This window comes from Andrographis paniculata, unplaced genomic scaffold, assembly GCF_009805555.1.
Source record: "Andrographis paniculata isolate CXL003 unplaced genomic scaffold, ASM980555v1 Contig53END, whole genome shotgun sequence".
Classification (NCBI taxonomy): Eukaryota; Viridiplantae; Streptophyta; class Magnoliopsida; order Lamiales; family Acanthaceae; genus Andrographis; species Andrographis paniculata.
In genome coordinates, this window is record NW_026137588.1 from 483,459 (window position 1) to 504,423 (window position 20,965).

Consider the following 20,965-nt stretch of genomic DNA (forward strand, 5'->3'; position numbering starts at 1 on the left):
ACACCAATTAATTTTAAATTGGAATTTCGGAACCCTCTTAACATTAATGAGATATTTTGTGAAAAATAATTTTATAAAAAAAAAACCTAAATTATTTTCAAATAATTTCCAAAAGAACACACTTTACATTTACTGTTAAAAGATGTAAATGAAAGGATATGAACACCAATTTTGTTGGGGGAAAAAAAAATTTAAAAAGAACTAGGCCCTTAATCGGTTCATGCAAATAATTAAACCAAAATATTACTCATATTCATGTGGTGTTTTTTATGTTAGTCTGTTTTTTATTTAAATAATATACCCTCCGTCCCGGATAGTTTGTTCGCTTTACTGTAAACACGAGAATTTAGGAGGGATATAATTAGTAAATAATTAAAAACGCATTAGTGAAAATATTTATCATATAATAAAAATTAAAACAATTATAAATTAAATTTTTTTAAATAAGATTAAAGTGTATAATTCTTTTCCAAAAAGAAAGTGATAAAATAAGTGAGACGGACGAAAATGGAAAGGTGGACATGAGAAGTGGGACGGAGGGAGTAATTTAAATTTAATTTTTTATAAGAAAAAAATATAATATTTTTATAAGAACATATAATAGGTGCATAGTAAAAGAACACAGATCAAACTTCAATGTACATAATCAGATTTTTTTTAAATATGTTTTAAAATTATATTTATTTTAATATTTTGTATTATAATATATTGTTATTTAAATTTAATTTTAAAAATAAATTATATTGATATAGATATAAATATATATTTATTTTTTATTAAGATGGAGAAAAGAGATTATGATACGAAGGAAATAGGGTATAATGATGTGGATGGTCTTAGTAGCCCTCCCAAAATCGACTTCAGCTACACTAAATAAGGAACACAGGACAAATTTTGATGTTTGATGATGCAACTGAACTTACTATAATTAATGTATTGTAATTATTATTATTATTATTATTATTATTGCATGAGCAAATTTTTGTTTTTGTGAAATAGTTTGAAATAATATTATTTATATAAGATATAAGAAATTGTGTAAGTAATTTAAAAATAATGAATGTATATATAATGTTGGATAATTTATTATTTTGCAATCGATTATTTTGTAAGTAAAAATTGTGTAAGTAATTTAAAAATAATGAATGTATATATAATGTTGGATAATTTATTATTTTGCAATCGATTATTTTGTAAGTAAAAATGCGAGAGACAGGTGTACCAAATTAATTAGATTAATTTATTTATTGTATATGAGGTTTGGTTAATATTTTGACTATTTTGGCTGGCTCCAGACAAATCAAATTGTACAACCCCAAATTAAACTCGGGTATATGGCCTAAGTGTATTATTTGGATAAAATATTATCCGTTTGATAGATTTATTATAATCTCAAACGGAAGGTTTAAAATTATAATAAATTACAATTCTTTCAAACGGAAGGTTGTTTGAAATTAGAATAAATTACGATCGTCACAAACAAAAAGTTTGTAATTAGAATCAATTACCACTGCTTCAAACGGAAGGTTTGAATTTAGAATAAATTATATCAATAAGTAAGGTCGTAATTATTATCGTAATTGATCCCCTGCAATTTTGGCCGGGTGGAAACGCCTATATAAAGGGTCTTCCCTTCATTCTACCAACACCAATAGCTCTCTCCTCATTTTCCCCTCTCTTCTACCTTTCCGGCAATCTCCTAAACTCAATTCATCTCTCATTTTTGTTGGCCGGAACTCCAACGATTAGAGGTGTCACTTTCACTAGAGACGAAAACCGTTTTATCTTTGGATTAGAACGTCAACTACGGAGGCACTACCAGAGCATATCTAATTTTCGAAAAGAAGATCCATCCTTAACTTAGTTTCACATTTATTCTCTCAATACCCGTATACTCCAATATATAATATGTTAAATTTTTTTAGAAAATATGTTTGATTTATTTTAACAAAAAGAACACACTCTTCATTTTCATCACAAAAACATCAAATATATACAGACACATTCGTGTGTGTATATATATATACATATGGCAACACATTTCATCATGCAAATTAAATTCCTATCTCGGCAACAAGAGAAATAAATATGATGATTTCACTTACTATATTCCCAATTTTCAACTTAATTTAATTTAATGACATAAATGTTCTTTCCAATGATTAATCATTTTTATGTACAGTTACAAAGCACGCACGCTTATTTGTTTGTTTCTTATTAGTTCTCTCCTATGTTCATTTGGCATTTTTTTTACTATTCAATTTTTATGATTTTTTTTTTTAAACAAAATTTACTATTCTCTATACTTGGTAGCTTCGCTGTTTTCTATAAAAATTCTTTTAACATCATAATTGTCATAGCAAGTAGTGTCTACGTCGATCTACTTAGATTGTGAAGTTTAATTTAATTCATATTTTTGTCTCATATTCAACATAGGTAAAAATAAATAAGCTATGAGAAATAAAAAATAGATTCTAAAAAGATTAAATTTTTAGCCCAAAGAGTGAATATGAAACCGGATTTAAGATTCAACCATCGATTTTAAATAAGTTTTTTGTTCAATTGATAAATTGGTTAAAAGCATTAGATACGACCATAACACTCAATTTTTCCTTACTTTATCTGCGGCAATGGTATGACGGATTGACTGTATCCCTAATCAAGGAAATAATTTAGGTACGATCGAAAATTAATTTCTCCAATTAAAAATAGTTCAAGAAAAAATTTTATATTATTTGATCATATGCAATTTCTAGTCCAAGCTTGTCAATTTATTTACCACTTTATCAAACAAATGCACAACTACGGATGCAAATGTTCGATTGACAAACAATTATTAAACCAATCTAAAATTTAGCCGCGATAAAAGATCAAATGAAACAATTGTAGGCATGCATCTTTAATAAACAAGATTCAATTCAAATATATAATTTCACCAATCCAAATCCGAAATTTAAGTTCGGACTAGAATATGAAATTAGCTATTAATGTTTAAATAAATAAAAACAATAAAAGTGATGATCATCCGATGGCGCTTCCTCTCAAACCATTCTTCCCAATCCTCCGACTTAGGCTATGAAATACGAGTGTAAATTGTGATACCCTTCCAATTTCTTAACCCTTTTTTTATAGGCGCACAAACTTTCAATTAGCCCCTTTGTTGCTCCTTTACATCTTCATGTCCAAGCTCGAAAATTTGGCAAGGGCGTATATCATTCAACGAATCACTCATCTTGCTACTAATCACGATTATACCAAATATAGTAGAAATTTTATCCAATATATTAATTAGAATTTATAATTTTTCTACAAAAATACATTATAATATATATTTTATCGGTATGTATTCTTTAAATAAAAGAACTGGGAAAAAAAATCAATATACATTTGTGTGTTAATTTATTTTAAAGTTATGCTATTAATGTAAAAAATATATTTAAACATGTAATTCAGATGCTAAATCATTCAATATATGCTAAACAATATATTGCTAGTTTGAGAAACTTTTATTTGTATTGATGAGATATTTAAATATATATAGTGAAGTACAAATCTTCTCTTAATTATTTCCTTATTTGAATTAAAATATTATAAATATTATAACTATATCTACTTTGAGATTTTTTTTAGAATTATTTATTATACAATTTTATCATTTTCTATAAAAATATATTATTTTATAGACATATAAAACATTACACTCAACTTACTATCTATACAAAAGTAATATTTGAAAAATCCGAAGTAAGCATTGTTGAATGACATACATCAACTTGAGTTTGTACAAAAAACCGAAAAATCAATGAAGAGTTGGCAAAAATGTAGACATGGTGATAAATATAAATTTTTGAACAAAATCCTTCATATGGTCAAATGTAAGACATTATGAGATATATATAAGACTTTAAGAGAATTAGAATTAGAGTAAGAAATTATTAGATACAATGTCCTCTTGAGATATAGGACTTTTAAGATGTTATAATTTGACTAGGAGATTATTAGATACAACGTTTTCTATAGGGTCATAATCGAAATTTTTAGGCGTACGATAGAATATTTAAATTCTACATATTGATTCAAACAGAAAATTCTTAATATAGAATATTTAAATTCTACATATTGATTCAAACAGAAAATTCTTAATACAATTAATCATAAGTAAATCAAAATAAATGATCAGCAGAAGCAAAGATCCAGTAATAAAATTGACCTCAAGTCATTGCTATCAAATTACAGCATATCGAATCTGAACTTCCAATTCTCTTGCTCGGGAGAGTAATAAATTATACTCTTGGATGTTGTTGCCAATCCCTTTGCTCTTTCAAGAATCGATAGTGTTTCCTTAACCGAAAGAGTGAGATTAGTAACCCATAAGAGGGAAGTTTTAAATCAAAAAACCATTCATCACGATTTTTGGAAACCTTTTACGTAATTTGATAGTGTGTAATGGGCATCATGGGAGGGAAATGGACCATATACCATTAGTTTTAATCGTACAAATGTCCATAGTTTTGATATTTGTGAACAATAAGGAATAAGTGAATAAGTGATTTCTTTGCAAAGTACGATCTATCATTTTTAAAAATTAGATATCAAAGTTACGACGGATATTTTAATGTGTGTGGTGAGTTTAATGGTTTGAAAATATTTATTATAAATAAAAAAAAATATCAAGTACATTATATTCATTGTTTTACCCATCAACTTCAATTAATAATTGTGATAATTTCAAAGGATCATGCAGTGATGAGTAACTTTTTTTATCATTTAATTATGATTGTAAATCTTGTTGAAGTTTTGTATAAAAGAAAATAAACTTTTAAACAAAAGTGTCAAGATGATCTTGTACAACGCATAGAAAGTGGTGATACTCGTTGGGGTTCTCATTATAGGACAATTGTCAAATTTTATATATGTGATACACAATTATAGATATTCTTGAAGTTATAATTGAGGATAAGATTGATTTTAAAAAAAATTTAAAAAAAATAGAGATTATGCTTCATATTGAAAAACTATTGACTTTTGAATTTATTTTCATAGTTCATTTAATGTTCACATGCATTATTGACAAATACTTTACAACGAAAAAATTTTAGAATATTAGTAATGATGTATCTTTGATTACAGTGTTGAACGATGATTCAAGGGAAGTATGAAATGATGACAGTTGGAAAAAATTCAATGGAATTGTCTTTGACTTTTATTCTAAAAAAAAGATATTTTTGAGCCGAATATGAAAAATCATATACCTGATCGAGTTAGATCTCAAAGCAAAGTTTATGGCCAACCAAAATTATTCTCACTATTTTTGTCGCAATATTTTTCTTCAAATACTTGTCTATTTTAATTTCAAAGTAAAAATATTGATTAATTTATTTCATTTGCAGGGGCCAAGATAAAACAAAAATATGAGCCCTAAATATATAATTAATATTTTTTATTTATAATAAAATATAAAATAATTAAATAAAATAATTTTTAAAATATCTTTAAATTCAAAATTAGTATTAAAAAAATTTCAAAATATTAGAACCTATGAGACCTCACCCTTGTAAAATTACCTCACACCGCCAAGCTACATTTTTTTTTAAAATTAAAAATACTTCAATTAAGTTTTATATATAAAAATTATACATATATAACGGCCCTCATTTATATTGAAAACACCATGGGCGGAAGCCCCTCTCGCCCTGGGCCTAGGCTGACCCTGTCGAAGACAAGTTCAAAACTTCTTTTAGACATTGTATTCTTAATTCTAAAGATTCATATGCTAATTTTGATGTTTAGAAACTACTTCATCTTTCTTAATTATATTCGGACGATTTTGACGATGAGGTTATGTTATCTGCAGAAGTGAAACAACATATCTTTATTGTTAAAAAAAAACTGAGTGTTCATTATTTTTCTATCTTGAAAGTATAGAAGATTTTTCTAAAATTATGATTGAAAGAAAATAATATAATTACTTTGAATTTAGTATATCTGACTTATCAAATTCGCGTTATTTCTACTTGTTGCAACAACTAGGTTTGAAAAATCTTTTTACACAATAAAGATTATTAAAACTTAATTACAATAAGAAGAGATTATTTTTTAATAAGTTCTTTGGTATGTTATATTAAATGAAAAACAAAATTGAAATTAAAACTATTTGGCAATATTTTCAAAACATGACAATTCAAAAAATACAATTATTTGACAATAAATATATTGTAAATTTATTTACATATATAGTATATATATAAAATATACTACCTCCGTCCCATAATAATATTATTTATTATATAAAGCAGGGTACAAATTAAAGGAAAATAGAATAAATATTTTTAGTATCTTATAATACTATTATAGTGATACTTATGCAAAAACAAATTACACAAATATAAATATATTTTTGATATTAAGTATAATTTTGTAAAATATAAATAAAATTCTTACAGACGTTTCAAGAAAATATTATTTTTTTAAATTTTTGGACGTGAAGAAATATTTATTTATTTAAAATCCGATTTGCAATAATGACGGCTGATATGATATAGTAAAGAGGTCTTAGGTAATATCGTTGAACTTTGTTATTAAAATTTAGAAGGCAATTAGTGAATCCACGTGTATTTATTAATTAATAATTAATAATTAATTTTTTTTTGTCAACCTTCAAAATCATTTCTCTAAAAAAAATACTCTTTTCGTCCCAAATAAGGTGCAACATTTGTTTTGGACACGGATTTTTAGGTGGGTAGTATTAAATAGGATAATTTAGAATTAGGTGATGTGATGGAGAGAGAAATGTATATTTAATTTTTTTATTCGGATGATGTGATGGGATAAAGTGTGGGGCAGATATTAAGTATAATTAATTATTTCCTATTTTGGAAATATTGCAGAGTGTTCTGTTTGAGACGGAGGGAGTATTAAATTAAATTTTATATATATATATAATGGAATCCGATTGGCCAATTTAACCGCCAACTAAATAAAAAGTAAATAAATGTATAATTAAATTTAAACCGACCATGTAAAATAATTTTATTAGTCTAATTAATAATGAGGTGGTTGATGTCAGAAGCTTTCAACACTTCCATAATTTATGGAATTGTAATATTCCTTATGGTCGGTTTGTTTGTGACATTTTTTCTTTTTTTTAATATTTAGTTTTGGAGTTGTAGACTTGTAGTAAGGGGTGATATATAATTTTTATTTTTGTTTAAAATATTATTTTGTTTGGATACATAAATTAAAAAATAATAATATTTTATTATAAAAATGGATTAATAAAAAATAAAAATAAGATATTATGAAAAAATTATTAAACAATTGATAAAAAATAATGAAGTAAGTTAGAAGAAAAATAATGATAAAATAATTGTTATTAGTTAAAATATACTTACGTTATATTATTTTAAAAAAATAAATAATTAGTCGGGTAAGAGAGAGTTTTATCGAATGATCTATATAGAAATATTTTTGATAAACTTTTTTGTTTAAATAATAAGTTATATACGATATAATGTAAGATCAATTTTAATGTAATTTTTTACAAAATCGTAAAAATTAAATGGTACCCAAAAAAAATTAAAAATAACAATAAATATAAATATATTGCATGAATATTTAGTTATCTATATTTCTATGTATGTAATAAAGAAATGAAATCGGAGAATGAGAAATGACTTATTTCTCGGCTATGAATTCTTTAACTCAATCAAATAAGAGAAATTAGATTGTTTTTATTTTCCTGATCTTATTTTTCTGTACCAAACATATTTTTTATTCTTAAATTTCACCTCAAAAATAAATATATACTTTTAAATTTAAATTTAAGGAGAAATGAGGAAGTACAATAAAATATGCAAATTGGGATACTCCCAATACAATAATCTTGTTTACTATTTTTGTCCGTCCCAAAATAATAGTCTTATTTTCATAAATAACTATATCACCATAAAACTACCTCTACTTTTTTATTTTTATTACACAATTGCCACTATTTTTTATACTAATACACTCACAAGGGTAAAAAATAAATTTATTCATATTTTTTACCAACTACTAATATAATATCAATATTCCTTAAATTCTGTGTTCAAACTATAGTTTTGGAATTGAGGGAGTATGAGTTTCTAATATTAGTTTCTTTGAGGTAAAATATTGATTAAAAAGATTGTGTGATATACTCCCTCCGACCACTTACAATATATACATTTACTTTTGGCACATTGTTTAAGAAATAATAGTATTTTAATTATAATAGGTAGTTAAAAGTAGTGTAATGACATTTTTGCTTTTTGGTGTAAAAGTAATAATGTGATGTAAAATAAGTGTATTTGTGGAAAAAAGTAGAATATTTAATGAAATATTTACTTTGTAATTGAACGTCCCAAAATAAAAATATGTATGTTTTCTAAGTTTACGAAAGGAGTATTAAACATGCAAGTTGCTATATGAGTTGCTAATATATTGTGTGATATATTAAACGTGCAAGTTGCTAATTTATCAATGTTGCCTTTTAAAAATAAAAATAAAAATTGAAATAGATCATATTTAAATGGCTAAATATTGTGATTTTTACTAATATGTAAGTATTTGAATGACAAAATTGTCAAAATATTTTACACACTTTCAATGCCTTATTTGGATTTGGACAGAGGGTATCTAATATAATACTGTCTCCGCCTCAAATAACTTACAATATTTCAATTTTTATATATCTCAAACATTCTCGGATATTTCTAAAATAAAAATAATTAAATATATTTAATTTATACTCTGTATTTTATTTCATTACATTATTCAAATAAATACATAATTTTTTCTCTTATCATATCACATAATTCCAAAAATATCCTATTTAATATTATATACTTAAATTTTTTCGTTTCGAAAACAAATATTACGCCATATTTGAAACGAATGAAGAACTATATTCAATAAATACCAAATAAAACTAAAGTGTAAAAAAAAACCAAACACAAACAAAAAAACAAACCAATTCGACCCATTTGCTCTTGACAAGGATTATTGCTCTTTTATCACCCACAAGAGTCAGATATTTTATGCAACTTGGCATGCCACGTGGCGGATGTCCCCAATTTCTTTGAAATAAATAAATTGCGACAACTTGGAAAAGTGCGATGTAGATTTGGATCAGGATGCCACGTCGGACGTGACACCTTTGTCCTAAAGACAGGTCAAGTTTATTTTCTCAACCCCTCCTTTCCTCTAAAGGCCAATTTATCTTATATGACCCTTCCCATATATTTTCCGCCACACCCAGGACTCCCAGGTCCCGATCAATCTAGTCCGTTGGATGAACAGTTATACGTGCCTGGCCTTCTGGTCCACGGTGCTCCTAATAATACGTTTGATTCCCACGTGTTTATCCACAATCCGAGTCAGCATCCGAATTATGCGAGGGTATTTTAGACATTTCAGTTGTTGAGACGGCAGGTCTTACTTTCCGTAGGAGTATGCATTTCAAGGCAGATATTTTCCGTTTGACCAATTTGCCCAATAGAATGAGACACGTATTGAAGGGTCCGATTTGGGTATTCGGGTCGGGTCCGCCTATAAATAGAGGCAGAGGTTTGGGTTGTCTGCAACTTGCTGCTCATAATCATCTCTATCCATTGACGAACGTCTCCGATTCCCCCTCACATTTTGGAAGTTTTCGTCGGAATTCGATTTTGCTGCGGAGTATTGTGTAGAGGCATTGTAGAGAATCGTTTTTTTATTATGGTTCAGTTGAAGGCGAAGCTCTCCGAGCGAATGCGTGTGAAGCAGATGCCGGCGGTCGCCGGAGCCGGCGAAATGCCGGAGCCTGACGTCCACGTCGTCGCCTCCGGAGGTTTCCAGATCCCCGCGCACTCGAAGATTTTGGTATTGTCTAACGGTTTTTTTTTATGAATTTTGCTTTCATTTTTTTTATGCTGTGTTTGTTAGCAGCGAGTGATTCTACTGCGTTTATTGTGCTGGAATTTGATTCGATTTTGGCTGTATTTCCGTATTATGTTGCTTGAATTCGGTTTTGTATTCATTTTTTCATCACTAATGTCGATTCAAAGATTTTTCGGTTGATTTATTCTGTTTTGGTTGTGTTTGATGAAAGGATAATAGAATTCTCCTCTTTATCTGATGGTTGGGGTGAAAATTTCGCAGGCTTCGGCGTCGCCGGTGCTGGAAAACATAATTGAGAGGCCGCAGAAGCACCGGAGCACCGACCGGGAAATTCGGATTCCAGGAGTACCGTACGACGCCGTCGCCGTCTTCATCCAATATCTCTATTTCTCCAAGTAAGTTTCTCGCAGTCCACACGCGAACAGTACTTTGTTCCATTATAAAATTATCAGCAAGAAAAACGTTGGCGTCTTCAGACTGTCCATCGATTTTCACGCCAAAAATTCGATGCGCGTTTGCTGTTGACCTGATTAAAAGAAGAACAATTCAACATTCGCTTACGATTCGAATCTTCATCTTCATCTGTCCAATTTGTTCACAATTACTGTTTTGGTAAACGCGGCGAATTATCAATTGATTGAGCTCCAAGGTTACAGGAATGAAAACGACCTCCCCCAAACCCTAGCCCCTGTGAAAAGACTAATCTACCCTTCTCCCCTTTCAGGTGCACTGAGGATCAAATGGACAAATATGGCGTTCATTTGTTGGCACTCTCCCATGTCTACATAGTCACGCAGCTAAAACAGAGATGCACAAAGGAATTAGCCAAAAAAGTGACTGTGGAAAACGTTGTGGACATGCTTCAGCTCGCCAGACTCTGCGACGCTCCCGATCTCTATCTCAAATGTATGAGATTGCTGTCCAATCATTTCAAGGCTGTTGAGGACACTGAGGGCTGGAAATTCTTGCAGAACCATGATCCTTTGCTCGAGCTCGAGATCTTGCAGTTCATCGATGAAGCTGAATCGGTACATAGTCTCATTTCTTTACATTAAACTTTTTTAAGCTTGTCCTTACTTCGTTAATAGCTTTGCTAAATTGATAATTGCAATTGTTGGAATTAGATGATTTAACTTTAATCTCTTCACTATGCAAATTTATATAATGTAGTTTGCATATTCGAGACTATTTTTTTACCTCTATTTGGTGTCCATTTGTGCTAAGTTTCTCAATGTAGGATATCTGTATCTGATGTTTTCGGTTATTCGCAACGAAATTCTTCTCATAAAGCTTGTCTTTACTCCATTAATGGCTTTGTTAATTGCTATTGTAGGAATTAGATGTTTGAACTTTCCTGCAATTCTAATCAACTTCTTCACTATTCAAATTTATGTAATGTAGTTTGCATAAATTTCTCAATGTATGATACTTGTATTTGATGTTTTTGTTTATTCATAATTTGAGTGTATTTGTTTAGCATTTATATTTAAAAGTGTATTTTTTATTTTTTATTTATTTTTTGGTGAGATATTAGGAATGGTAAAAGTATTACTCCTTCCATCCCACACGAACTTTTGGAGTTTTGTAGTAAATTAAAATATAAAACTACATCCGCTCTCGTAAAACCAATACTATTTGTCTTTTGCGTCATTTTATTTAACATTAAAAATATCTTTATATGTGTTTAATTTATTCAATAAATGTCATTGTATTTGTATTATAAGAGACTAGTAGAGATATTTTTGTTATTTTATCTTGATTTGTACTATTATTGATATAATAATTAATATTCAAATATCAACACGCAAAAAAATCATGGTATTTTTCTTATGGGACGAAGGTAATAATATTTTATTGATTAGCGGAAATATATAAGAGGTTTTGACATTTTTTTCTGTTGACTTTATGTATAAAGTAATTATGTGTAATAGTATGTTTGTAATTTAGATAAAAGTTAAAGGTCTTTTGGTGTTAGTATATGATTACTTTTAGAAAATTGATACTTTAGAGTGAAATGGACGAAAATAGTAAAAATAATACTTTAAATTGGGACGGAAAGAGTATATGAAACGAAGTTTGTATGTTTTTATTATATTATATTTTTCGATAATATATTTAGACGATCGTATAGGAATAATATTCTTTACGTATTGATCGATCGTTTTTGTACAATGGAACAGAGGAAGAAGAAGTCGAGGAGGCGCCGGGAGGATCAACAGCTGTACATCCAACTAAGCGATGCGATGGATTGTCTCGAGCACATATGCTCGGAAGGATGCACGAACGTCGGCCCGACCGACATGGGCCCAAGCAAGCCCAAAGGCCCGTGCAGCAAGTTCTCCACCTGCCACGGCATTCAGCTTCTCATCAAGCACTTCGGCGCGTGCTCAAAGAGGGCCAACGGCGGCGGATGCTCGCGCTGCAAACGAATGTGGCAGCTTTTCAGGCTACATTCGTCGATCTGTGAACAATCCGAAGATTGCCGAGTCCCTCTCTGCAGGTGGAACAAAATTCTACATATTCGATTTTTTTTTAATTTCGATTTCTTCTAGGGGTGGCAATTTAGGCCTGGTCGGTTTACTCGTGCCGGGCCAATCCGAACCAATTTCAAGCCGTGCTGGGCCAGCACAGCCCGATTGCAAATAGGGCCTGGAAAGCCCGGCTCAAGCACGACCCGGTTTGAAACCAAACTGTGCCGTGCCAGCCCGGTTTCTTTTTTTTTTAAAAAAAAAATTCAAATTATGTTGTTTATTTTTTTTTAGCATCCAGCTATGTTTTAATTTTTGTCTTTATTTCAAAAACTAATATATATATATATAAATTATTAAAATTTAAAAACCGGGCTGGACCAAGCACGGTCTAGTTCATTAGCTGGTTGAGCCAAGCACGGCCAGACAATGATCAGGCTTATTTTTAAAGTTCCAAGCACGAATTTTTTTGTGCCGTGCTTGGACCGGGCTTTCGAGTTGTGTTTATTTTTGTCACCTCTGATTTCTTCGAACATTACTTATGTTTCTTCAACAGACAGTTCAAATTAAAGGGACATCAAGAACTGCGCGGGGCGGAGGCTGTGAGATGGAGAATGCTTGTAAGAAAGGTTAGTTCGGCTAAAGCTATGTCTAATTTGTGTGTTCCTAAAAGAAAAAGGGAAGAAGAGCCGATAATTAGCGATGGAATGATGAGAAGCTTCGATGTTTAAAAATTGTCGTGTAGAAACTTTGTAGATTTTTTCGACGGCGAGAAGCTTCTATGTTTGAAACTAGGAAAAAAGGTTTGTAGAATTTTCGAGGCCCTGAGAAAATCGAATAGCTTTAAGTAGTTTAGTTTGCGAATTTGGAGATAGTAAATAAAAATATTTGTATTTTTTTCTTTTTAATAAAAGTGTTTCATTTGTTTATATTATAAAATTTGTTATTTTAATTATGTTTAAAAATATAAGCTAATTTATTTGAGTAATGTGCAGCGATAAACATCTGTTCAAGATCCTTAATTAAGAGATGATTCATATTTTTAAAATGTTAGTTTATTATTATTATTAAATTTTAAATTTTAATTTATATTTTATTTTATTTTTAAAATTAAAATGTAATCTCTAATCATATAATTTTTCTATCATTATTTTTCAAATACAATCTTCGCCTATATTTCTTCCCTTCACGCCGTGCTGCGCCCATCCACCCACCCGGGTCAAATCCGCCTCCCCCTCTCTCTTTCTCCCTCTCTTAGTTTTCTCGCTCTTCAAACTTTCGGACAGCAACGTAAAGCATTGCCGGCCGATCCACCTTTCATCTTCTTCCAAATCACATTGCTTCCTTCAATCTCTTGTCCAGCTTACGTTAGATTAAATGATATTATTTTAAAAATATATCGTGTGTTTATAAGCCTATAATTTATTTTTGCTCAGATCCGAAAAAGTCCAAGACGGTCCTACGGGTAGCTAAGCCGCTCGTGTAATTCACTTGTGATTTGAAAAAGTTGTATCATACTCCATTATTATTAAAAATTGCATTATGCTCCATTGTATTTTAAAAAATATTCTACAAAATCTCTTAAAAGTTGCATAAAACCCCTTGTATTTTAAAAAACATTGCACATAATTTCCTTGAAAAAAAGAATTTTATGTAATGTTTTGAAAACATAAAAAATTCTCATACAATTTTTAAATTATAATGGAAAATGATGCATACTTTCCAAACTAATACAAATTGCATAGTAAAATAATTAACAATGCAACAAAAAAAAAACCCCTAAGTTGTAAGAGTCCAATATATATCCATCCATACTTTTAAAATTATATTATCTCCGTTAGATAAATTTATATAAATTTATCTGAGTATAAAGATTAAAAAATAAAAATATTTAATGTTATAATGAAACATGTAAAAAGTAAACTATAAGAATATTATACAAAATTTATTAAAAATTTGATAAAAATAATAATAATAATAATGGAGTAAATAGAAAATATAGTAACAAATTAGTCTTATTTGTTAAAATATGAATAATATAAAATTATGGGTAAATAAATTTTTTTATAATATTCTCCCTCCGTCCTACATTGGATGTCTGGATTACCGTAGACACGAAAATTTAGGATAAGTATAATTAGTACATAATTAAGAATGTATTAGTAAAAATAATTATCTTATAATATAAATAATTGTAGATTAAGGTTAAGATAACTAATTAATTTAATTAAAATTTAAAAACAAGTTAAATTAAAAAGTTTAAAATGAGATTAAAGTGTATAATCATTTTTTTAAAAAAAAAAAGTGACATGGGACGTGGGACAGACAAAAATTGCAATGTGGACATGGTAGATGGGACCGAGGGAGTATAAACTAAATATAAATTTAGTGGACATTAAAAAAGACCGAGGGAGTATAAAATAAATATAAATTTAGGGTGTGTTTGTTTGGGGGTTTGGATTTTGAGTTGGGATTTGAATAGTAAAAATTTTGAATTTGAATAGTTGTATGATGTGATATAAATAGGTGTTGATGTGATGTTTTGAATGTAAAATTAATTTTTAGTATAATATAAAAAATAAAAAATAGGTATTTGATTTGATGTTTTTGGGGGGAAAAAATTGGATGAATAGTAGAATTTGGTTGAAATTCTACAAACGAACACACCCTTAGTGGACATTAAAAAAAATAATATTGACATAAAGAGTAGTATACAATCTAATTCTTGAAATTGCAGTATAATTAATAATAAGATAATTAAAAATAATTAATTATTTATTGTTGGATTTATTTATATTTCTGGAGTCAATGTGATTTATTAATTCATTAATCGATGTAATTGTATTTTATTTAGGATGAGTTTTGAAAGTCTACAATATTTGAATTATGATCTCGATGTCACATCAATTCAATCACACCTTACAAGAAAATGTTACTATATATTTTATTTAAATTCAAATGTAGTGTGACAGGTAACAATTATTTACTTAATGCGATTCTCATTAATTTGGATGCATGCAACTCCCAATAATATTCCATCTAATTATTTAATTATAAAGGGTTTTGCATTTAAATAATAAAAAAAAAAAGATAGAGAGTTTTTGTTTTTGGTTTTCAATTTTTTATTTTTAAAATAAGGTGAATGAGATGCTGTTTAAATAGGTTTGTCACAAATAGGAGTGAAAAAAAATAATAATAATAAAAAATTGAAAATGTTGTCCAAATTATATAAAAAAAATATCAAAAATATTATATATTTGGTACATTAACTATATAAATTTTTCATACCACAATAAGGGACAAAACTACACTAGGGTTTGGGGGTCAATTGACCCCAAGTCAAATTTTTTATAATTTTTTTAGTATAAAAAATATTAATTTTTATGTATTTATATACAATTTTTCCTCTTTCTTTTCAAAACTATCTAAATTCATATATAATTATGTCACTATTATTTATTTAAATTTATTAGCTAAACATTAAATAAATTATAACATTTTACCCCCTCAAATTTAGATGCTAGTTTCATCACTGATCGTTATTCTGTCAAAATTTAATATATACCAAAATTTTGGTATATATTGTACAATAAAATGAAATAATTAAATATTAGAAATAAATTAAGATAAATAAAATTATAAATATATTTCTATTATTATTTTTAACTATGATAACTTTTGATTTTTTTATTTTTTATTTTGGAGGAGGAGTATAAATTGATATTTTATATTGTAATTCTCAATATATTGAGTAGTTCGGTACAATATCAATTAAATTAAGTTTGGAAAATAACTTGTTAAATTAATTTGGTTTAAAATATATTTCATAAGTGCATACTTTCTAGATGCAAAACCCATTAGATTAATTGGTGAAATCCATTATTATTATTATTATTATTATTATTATTATTATTATTAAATCCAACACCATTCACACAAGTCTAGTCCAAAGATTGGGCAAGATGATCGATACTAATAGACAAGAAAGCATAGAAAGTGATAGAAGAAATCAATCACTATGGCTATGTTCTCTTCTCGTCGATTTCTCACAAGATTTTTATTGTTTACTTAATTTTTCTCCCAAACAATAATAAAATAAAAATATTTTTTTAATTTTTAATTTATATTACTCTAAAAAATCAATTTTATATTCAAAAGCATCACAACAACACAATTATTCAAATTCAAACTCAAAATTCAAATCCGCAAACAAATACAGTCTTCCCTTCTTAGCCATTGTTTGCGCAAGCGCGCATAGATACATATGATCGACGCTTTTAAGCTTCAACAAAGTACACTTCAAATCCGTTCAAGTCATCTGAGCGAACCAAAGGTCTTTTAAAGGGATGAAAGTTGAGTCTCAAATTATGAAAAATGGCGGCGCCCGGACTGGCACAAACATCCTTTGGGTGCGAAACAATTTTATAGGTGTTTGGTGAATCACCCGTCATGATCTTGAACCAATTCCGGGAAGTGCTACACCCGGGGCTACCTAAAACACCTCCAATGCGCACTACACGTTCATGTGTCTTGTCATCGGGATCACTGATACGCCACACTGTGGAATTAGCGCACGATGGGGTATCTGTTTCAAATTTCACATTGAGGGATTTCAAGATATGGATGTAAGAATCTCCCGTGGCTTTTGCATGATGGAAGCTACATGGAATGCCGGGTTGGAAAGCTTGTGCTAGAGTCACGGCATTTCTGCAGTTTCCCTCAAGATAGATGGATAGCGTAAGCTTCCTACTAAGGCCCATTACAACTTTTGTGGCAACAATAAAGTACTTTCCCGTGACCTATTATGAATCAGAACAACGTTCAATATATTTACATCATACCGAGATGTTCAAGTAATTTATATATATATATATATAAACACCAAACTGATCGAAGTTTATGAGTGTGCTCTTTTAAAAGTTTTAGCTTTTTCTTTTTGAATGTGGTGTTTTGAAAATCACGACAGTTAAATAGTAAGTACATCAAAATCAAACTTCAAAAGAATATGGTCTATTTAATTTGATACGATCAATTATATATGCTTAAATTTAGGGTACCTACCTCGAGGGGCTTCCCATTGTGATCTCGAACTAGATTATCTTGTTGAAGTTGAGCAATAGTTTTGTAGGTGAAAGGGAACAATAACAACAATAAGAAAAGGACTATGTGAAGGGACTTCATTACAAACAAATCAACTCTATCATATGTATATGGTCTTTTTATAGACGAGCAAGCAAATGATGCATTCATTTTTATTAATAGTGCTCTCTCTTGTTCACTTACAATATATATATATATATATATATACAGAGATTAAGAGATAATAATACTTAAATAGTAGTCCATGGCATTTTTTGCCTGCAAAAGACTTTTTTATGTTATATTTTAATTTGATATAATGATACTGATGTAAATAAGTGTAAATTTGAAAATATTTATAATATGTAGTGTAATTAAACTTACAAAAAAAATATATTCTCTCTTTCTCAGCTAATTTGTTTACTTTAGTTGGGCACGGAGTTTTAGGTAGGGTGTAATTAGTAAGTAATTAAGAAGTGTATTAATAAAAATAATTGTGATATAATAAAAATAAAAATAAATATAGATTGAGATTAAAATGATTAAATAGTTTAATTAAAATAAAAAAATTATAAATTATGAATTTTAAAATATGATTAAAATATATAATTATATTTCCAAAAAAAATAGACAATTTATGTTGGACGGACGGATATAGAAATAGTAGACAAATTAAGTGGGACAAGAAAGTATTACTTTCAAAACTCATAATAAATCTCCACTTTACTTTTAAAAAATTGCATGACGCTCCTTATACTTTAAAAAATATTGCATGCGTCTGCAAAAATCTGAATAGAAAATTATCTTTCCATCACACCACACACGTTTCATGAGGTGAAGTTTCATGCAACGTTTTTTAAAAGTATACGGAGTATCATCCAATTTTTAAAGTGAGAAATTTTACACAAAATTTTGAAATTACATGAGAATTATGAGCAATTTTACCTAAATTTAATAATCAATTACCAGTATATGATTAAATTTTGCATTTAATTCTTCCAACTCAGCTGCACGTTACTATATATATTTTATCAAAAAATTCAAATGTACAGCAAATCCCATATATAATCTTCGATCTAATTAATTAATTAGTAACTTGCATGCTTTGCATACATTAATTAAACTCTCACCATATTCAACTGGGAAAACCAGATACGACTTGATTTGGATGGGCCTTGGAATTAATTAATTAATTATAATTTTTTCAAGATTTTTTTTTTTTTTTTTTTTTTTTTTACACTGTGAGAACCTGCCGCCGCTACCCGAAAAGTACGCACTGGATAAACCCCCGACCGGACCTAATACCCTGCAAACTAGGTCCGACGGATAATTTTTTTAAGATTTTATATATATGTATATATATAGAGAGAGAGAGAGAGAGAATAATTTGAAATAAATGAGTGAGATATTTGAATTAGTTACAAACTATATAGTGTACATTTTTATCATTTCAATTTGTCAAACTCAAAATTATATTTTTTTTAGTTAAAATAATTATACATTAATACAAAAATACTTTTAATTTTTATTTAAATTACAAATATATTATTATATATATAATTAATTTATACATAAAATTAAAAGATAAAAATATTAAAATATTTTACATACTTTCATTAACCAATTAAATATAATTATATATTAATTTTACTATAAAACCTAAAAAGTACTTTGGAGTATTCAATGATATTGTACGTACATAGTATTGTTTAATGATATTAAAAAAATTAATTTATTGATATAATTTTATATTAATATAGAATAAGTATCATTATAGCACTAGTATATAAATATTGTAAAATATTGAATGGTATTTCTAAATTTAAAAAATTATATAAAATAAAATATATAGAAAATATTTATTTATCATGAAAATATAATTGTAGATGAGTTATGATGGTCTTACATAAAATAAATAATTATAGCGTAACTCTAGAAAAATAAAGGATATATCTTCATAAAATAGGAGAGAAATTTTTTTCTATCTATTCATTTTTTAATGTTCTATTTGATATTTACACGCATTTTTAGATAATTAGAATTTTTGTTATAAAATGACAAATTTGCCTTTAATTTTGTGTATAAAAAATAAAATAGTAAATAAAATAAAAGTAAAAAAAGTAAATTTTGCGTATAAAAATAAAAAGAGGACAATAATTGTTGGACGTTAGTTTGTGGACTGAGTGAGTAGTAAATTGGATATATAATTATAAATGATGTAATAATAATTGTAGCTGGCGTGCAAAGTGCAAATTAAGGTAGTGAATGAATTAGAGACAAAGAGTTCGTTCATATTTTTGGATGAATGTTTTCTTTTTTTTTTTTTTTTTTTTTTTAGGTATAGAAAATTATATTATTAATATAAAAATAATATTTTATATTGAATTGTTAATCATATATGTTGTATTATATTTTTAATATTATTTATGGAGAATCGTTCCACTTTAAAGCGAATTGAAAAACTCAAATAAAATTTTAATAAAATAAGCATATACACGTTTGACTTTCATAATGGAATAAAATTCATTAAAAACTGCATGCACAAATCTAAATTACACGTAATTTAACTATTTTAAAATTAAAAACCAAATTGAAATAGTCAAGTAGAACCATTTAAAAATGTCTTGTCTTGGCACAAGAAAAAATGATATATATAGCTGAGAAGCAAAATTTGTATCCCTTTAAGTTTAAATTTTAAACTGAGACGATTTTGTAGCACCATTTAATATGGTATCAAAGTTGTTGCCACTCATTCACCATTGACTACTAGCAAGATTTTTAAGTGGTGTATATCTACCTTGTATATGGGAGACGTGTTAGTTGACTCTCGTAATATATAAATAAATAGATGATATGTATCCCTTCAAATTTAATTTTTAAGTGAGACGATCATTTAACATGATATCAAAGTCAAAATGTTCCATGTTCGAATCTCATTGCCATTCATTCGTAAGTTGCATATATTCACCTTGTATGTGGAGGAGCGTGTTGGTTGACTCCTATAGTATATAAGTAAATACACCATGCATATCTTTTCAAATTTAAGTTTTTAGGTGAAACGTTCATTTAACGTCATTAACAAGACGAATCTAAAGTAAAAGGAAAATGGCGATGATTATATATCGAAACAATTGAAAGATAACTAGGTGACACTACAATATTTATCGAATGGGGGGGGGGGGAGTATAGAAAGCGATAGAAGAAATCAACCACATGCGATGCCTTGTAGCCTTTCTTTGCACGAGTGCACATATATATATATGATCAACACTCTTTGCTTTAATGAACTTCACTTCAAATCTCATCAAGTTATCAGAGAGAACCAAAGGTCTTGGACGGGGCCATGGGTCGAGTCTCACAATATGAAAATTGGAGACATCCGAATCGCCACATACATCATTAGGGTGCGACACAAACTTGTAGGTATATGGAGAGTTACCAAGCTCGATCTTGAACCAATTTTGAGAAGTGCTACACCCGGAATTACCTAGAACCCCTCCAATACGTATTACTCGTGCAAG

General features: G+C 28.2%; 2 protein-coding genes across 2 annotated transcripts; one reads left to right on the forward strand and one right to left on the reverse strand.

The window, feature by feature from the left end:
* Positions 1–9,592: 9,592 nt before the first annotated feature.
* On the forward strand, positions 9,593–13,294 carry LOC127255272 (BTB/POZ and TAZ domain-containing protein 1-like). Its single transcript, XM_051280743.1, has 5 exons — positions 9,593–9,879; positions 10,159–10,292; positions 10,622–10,925; positions 12,078–12,397; positions 12,922–13,294. The coding sequence occupies exons 1-5, from the start codon at positions 9,736–9,738 to the stop codon at positions 13,094–13,096; spliced, it is 1,077 nt and encodes a 358-aa protein (XP_051136700.1). The 5' UTR covers positions 9,593–9,735; the 3' UTR covers positions 13,097–13,294.
* A 3,234-nt stretch (positions 13,295–16,528) lies between these two features.
* On the reverse strand, positions 16,529–17,580 carry LOC127255273 (kunitz trypsin inhibitor 5-like). The gene is made up of 2 exons (XM_051280744.1): positions 17,427–17,580; positions 16,529–17,164 (listed from the first exon to the last, which is right to left on the reverse strand). The coding sequence occupies exons 1-2, from the start codon at positions 17,544–17,546 to the stop codon at positions 16,643–16,645; spliced, it is 642 nt and encodes a 213-aa protein (XP_051136701.1). The 5' UTR covers positions 17,547–17,580; the 3' UTR covers positions 16,529–16,642.
* Positions 17,581–20,965: the final 3,385 nt, after the last annotated feature.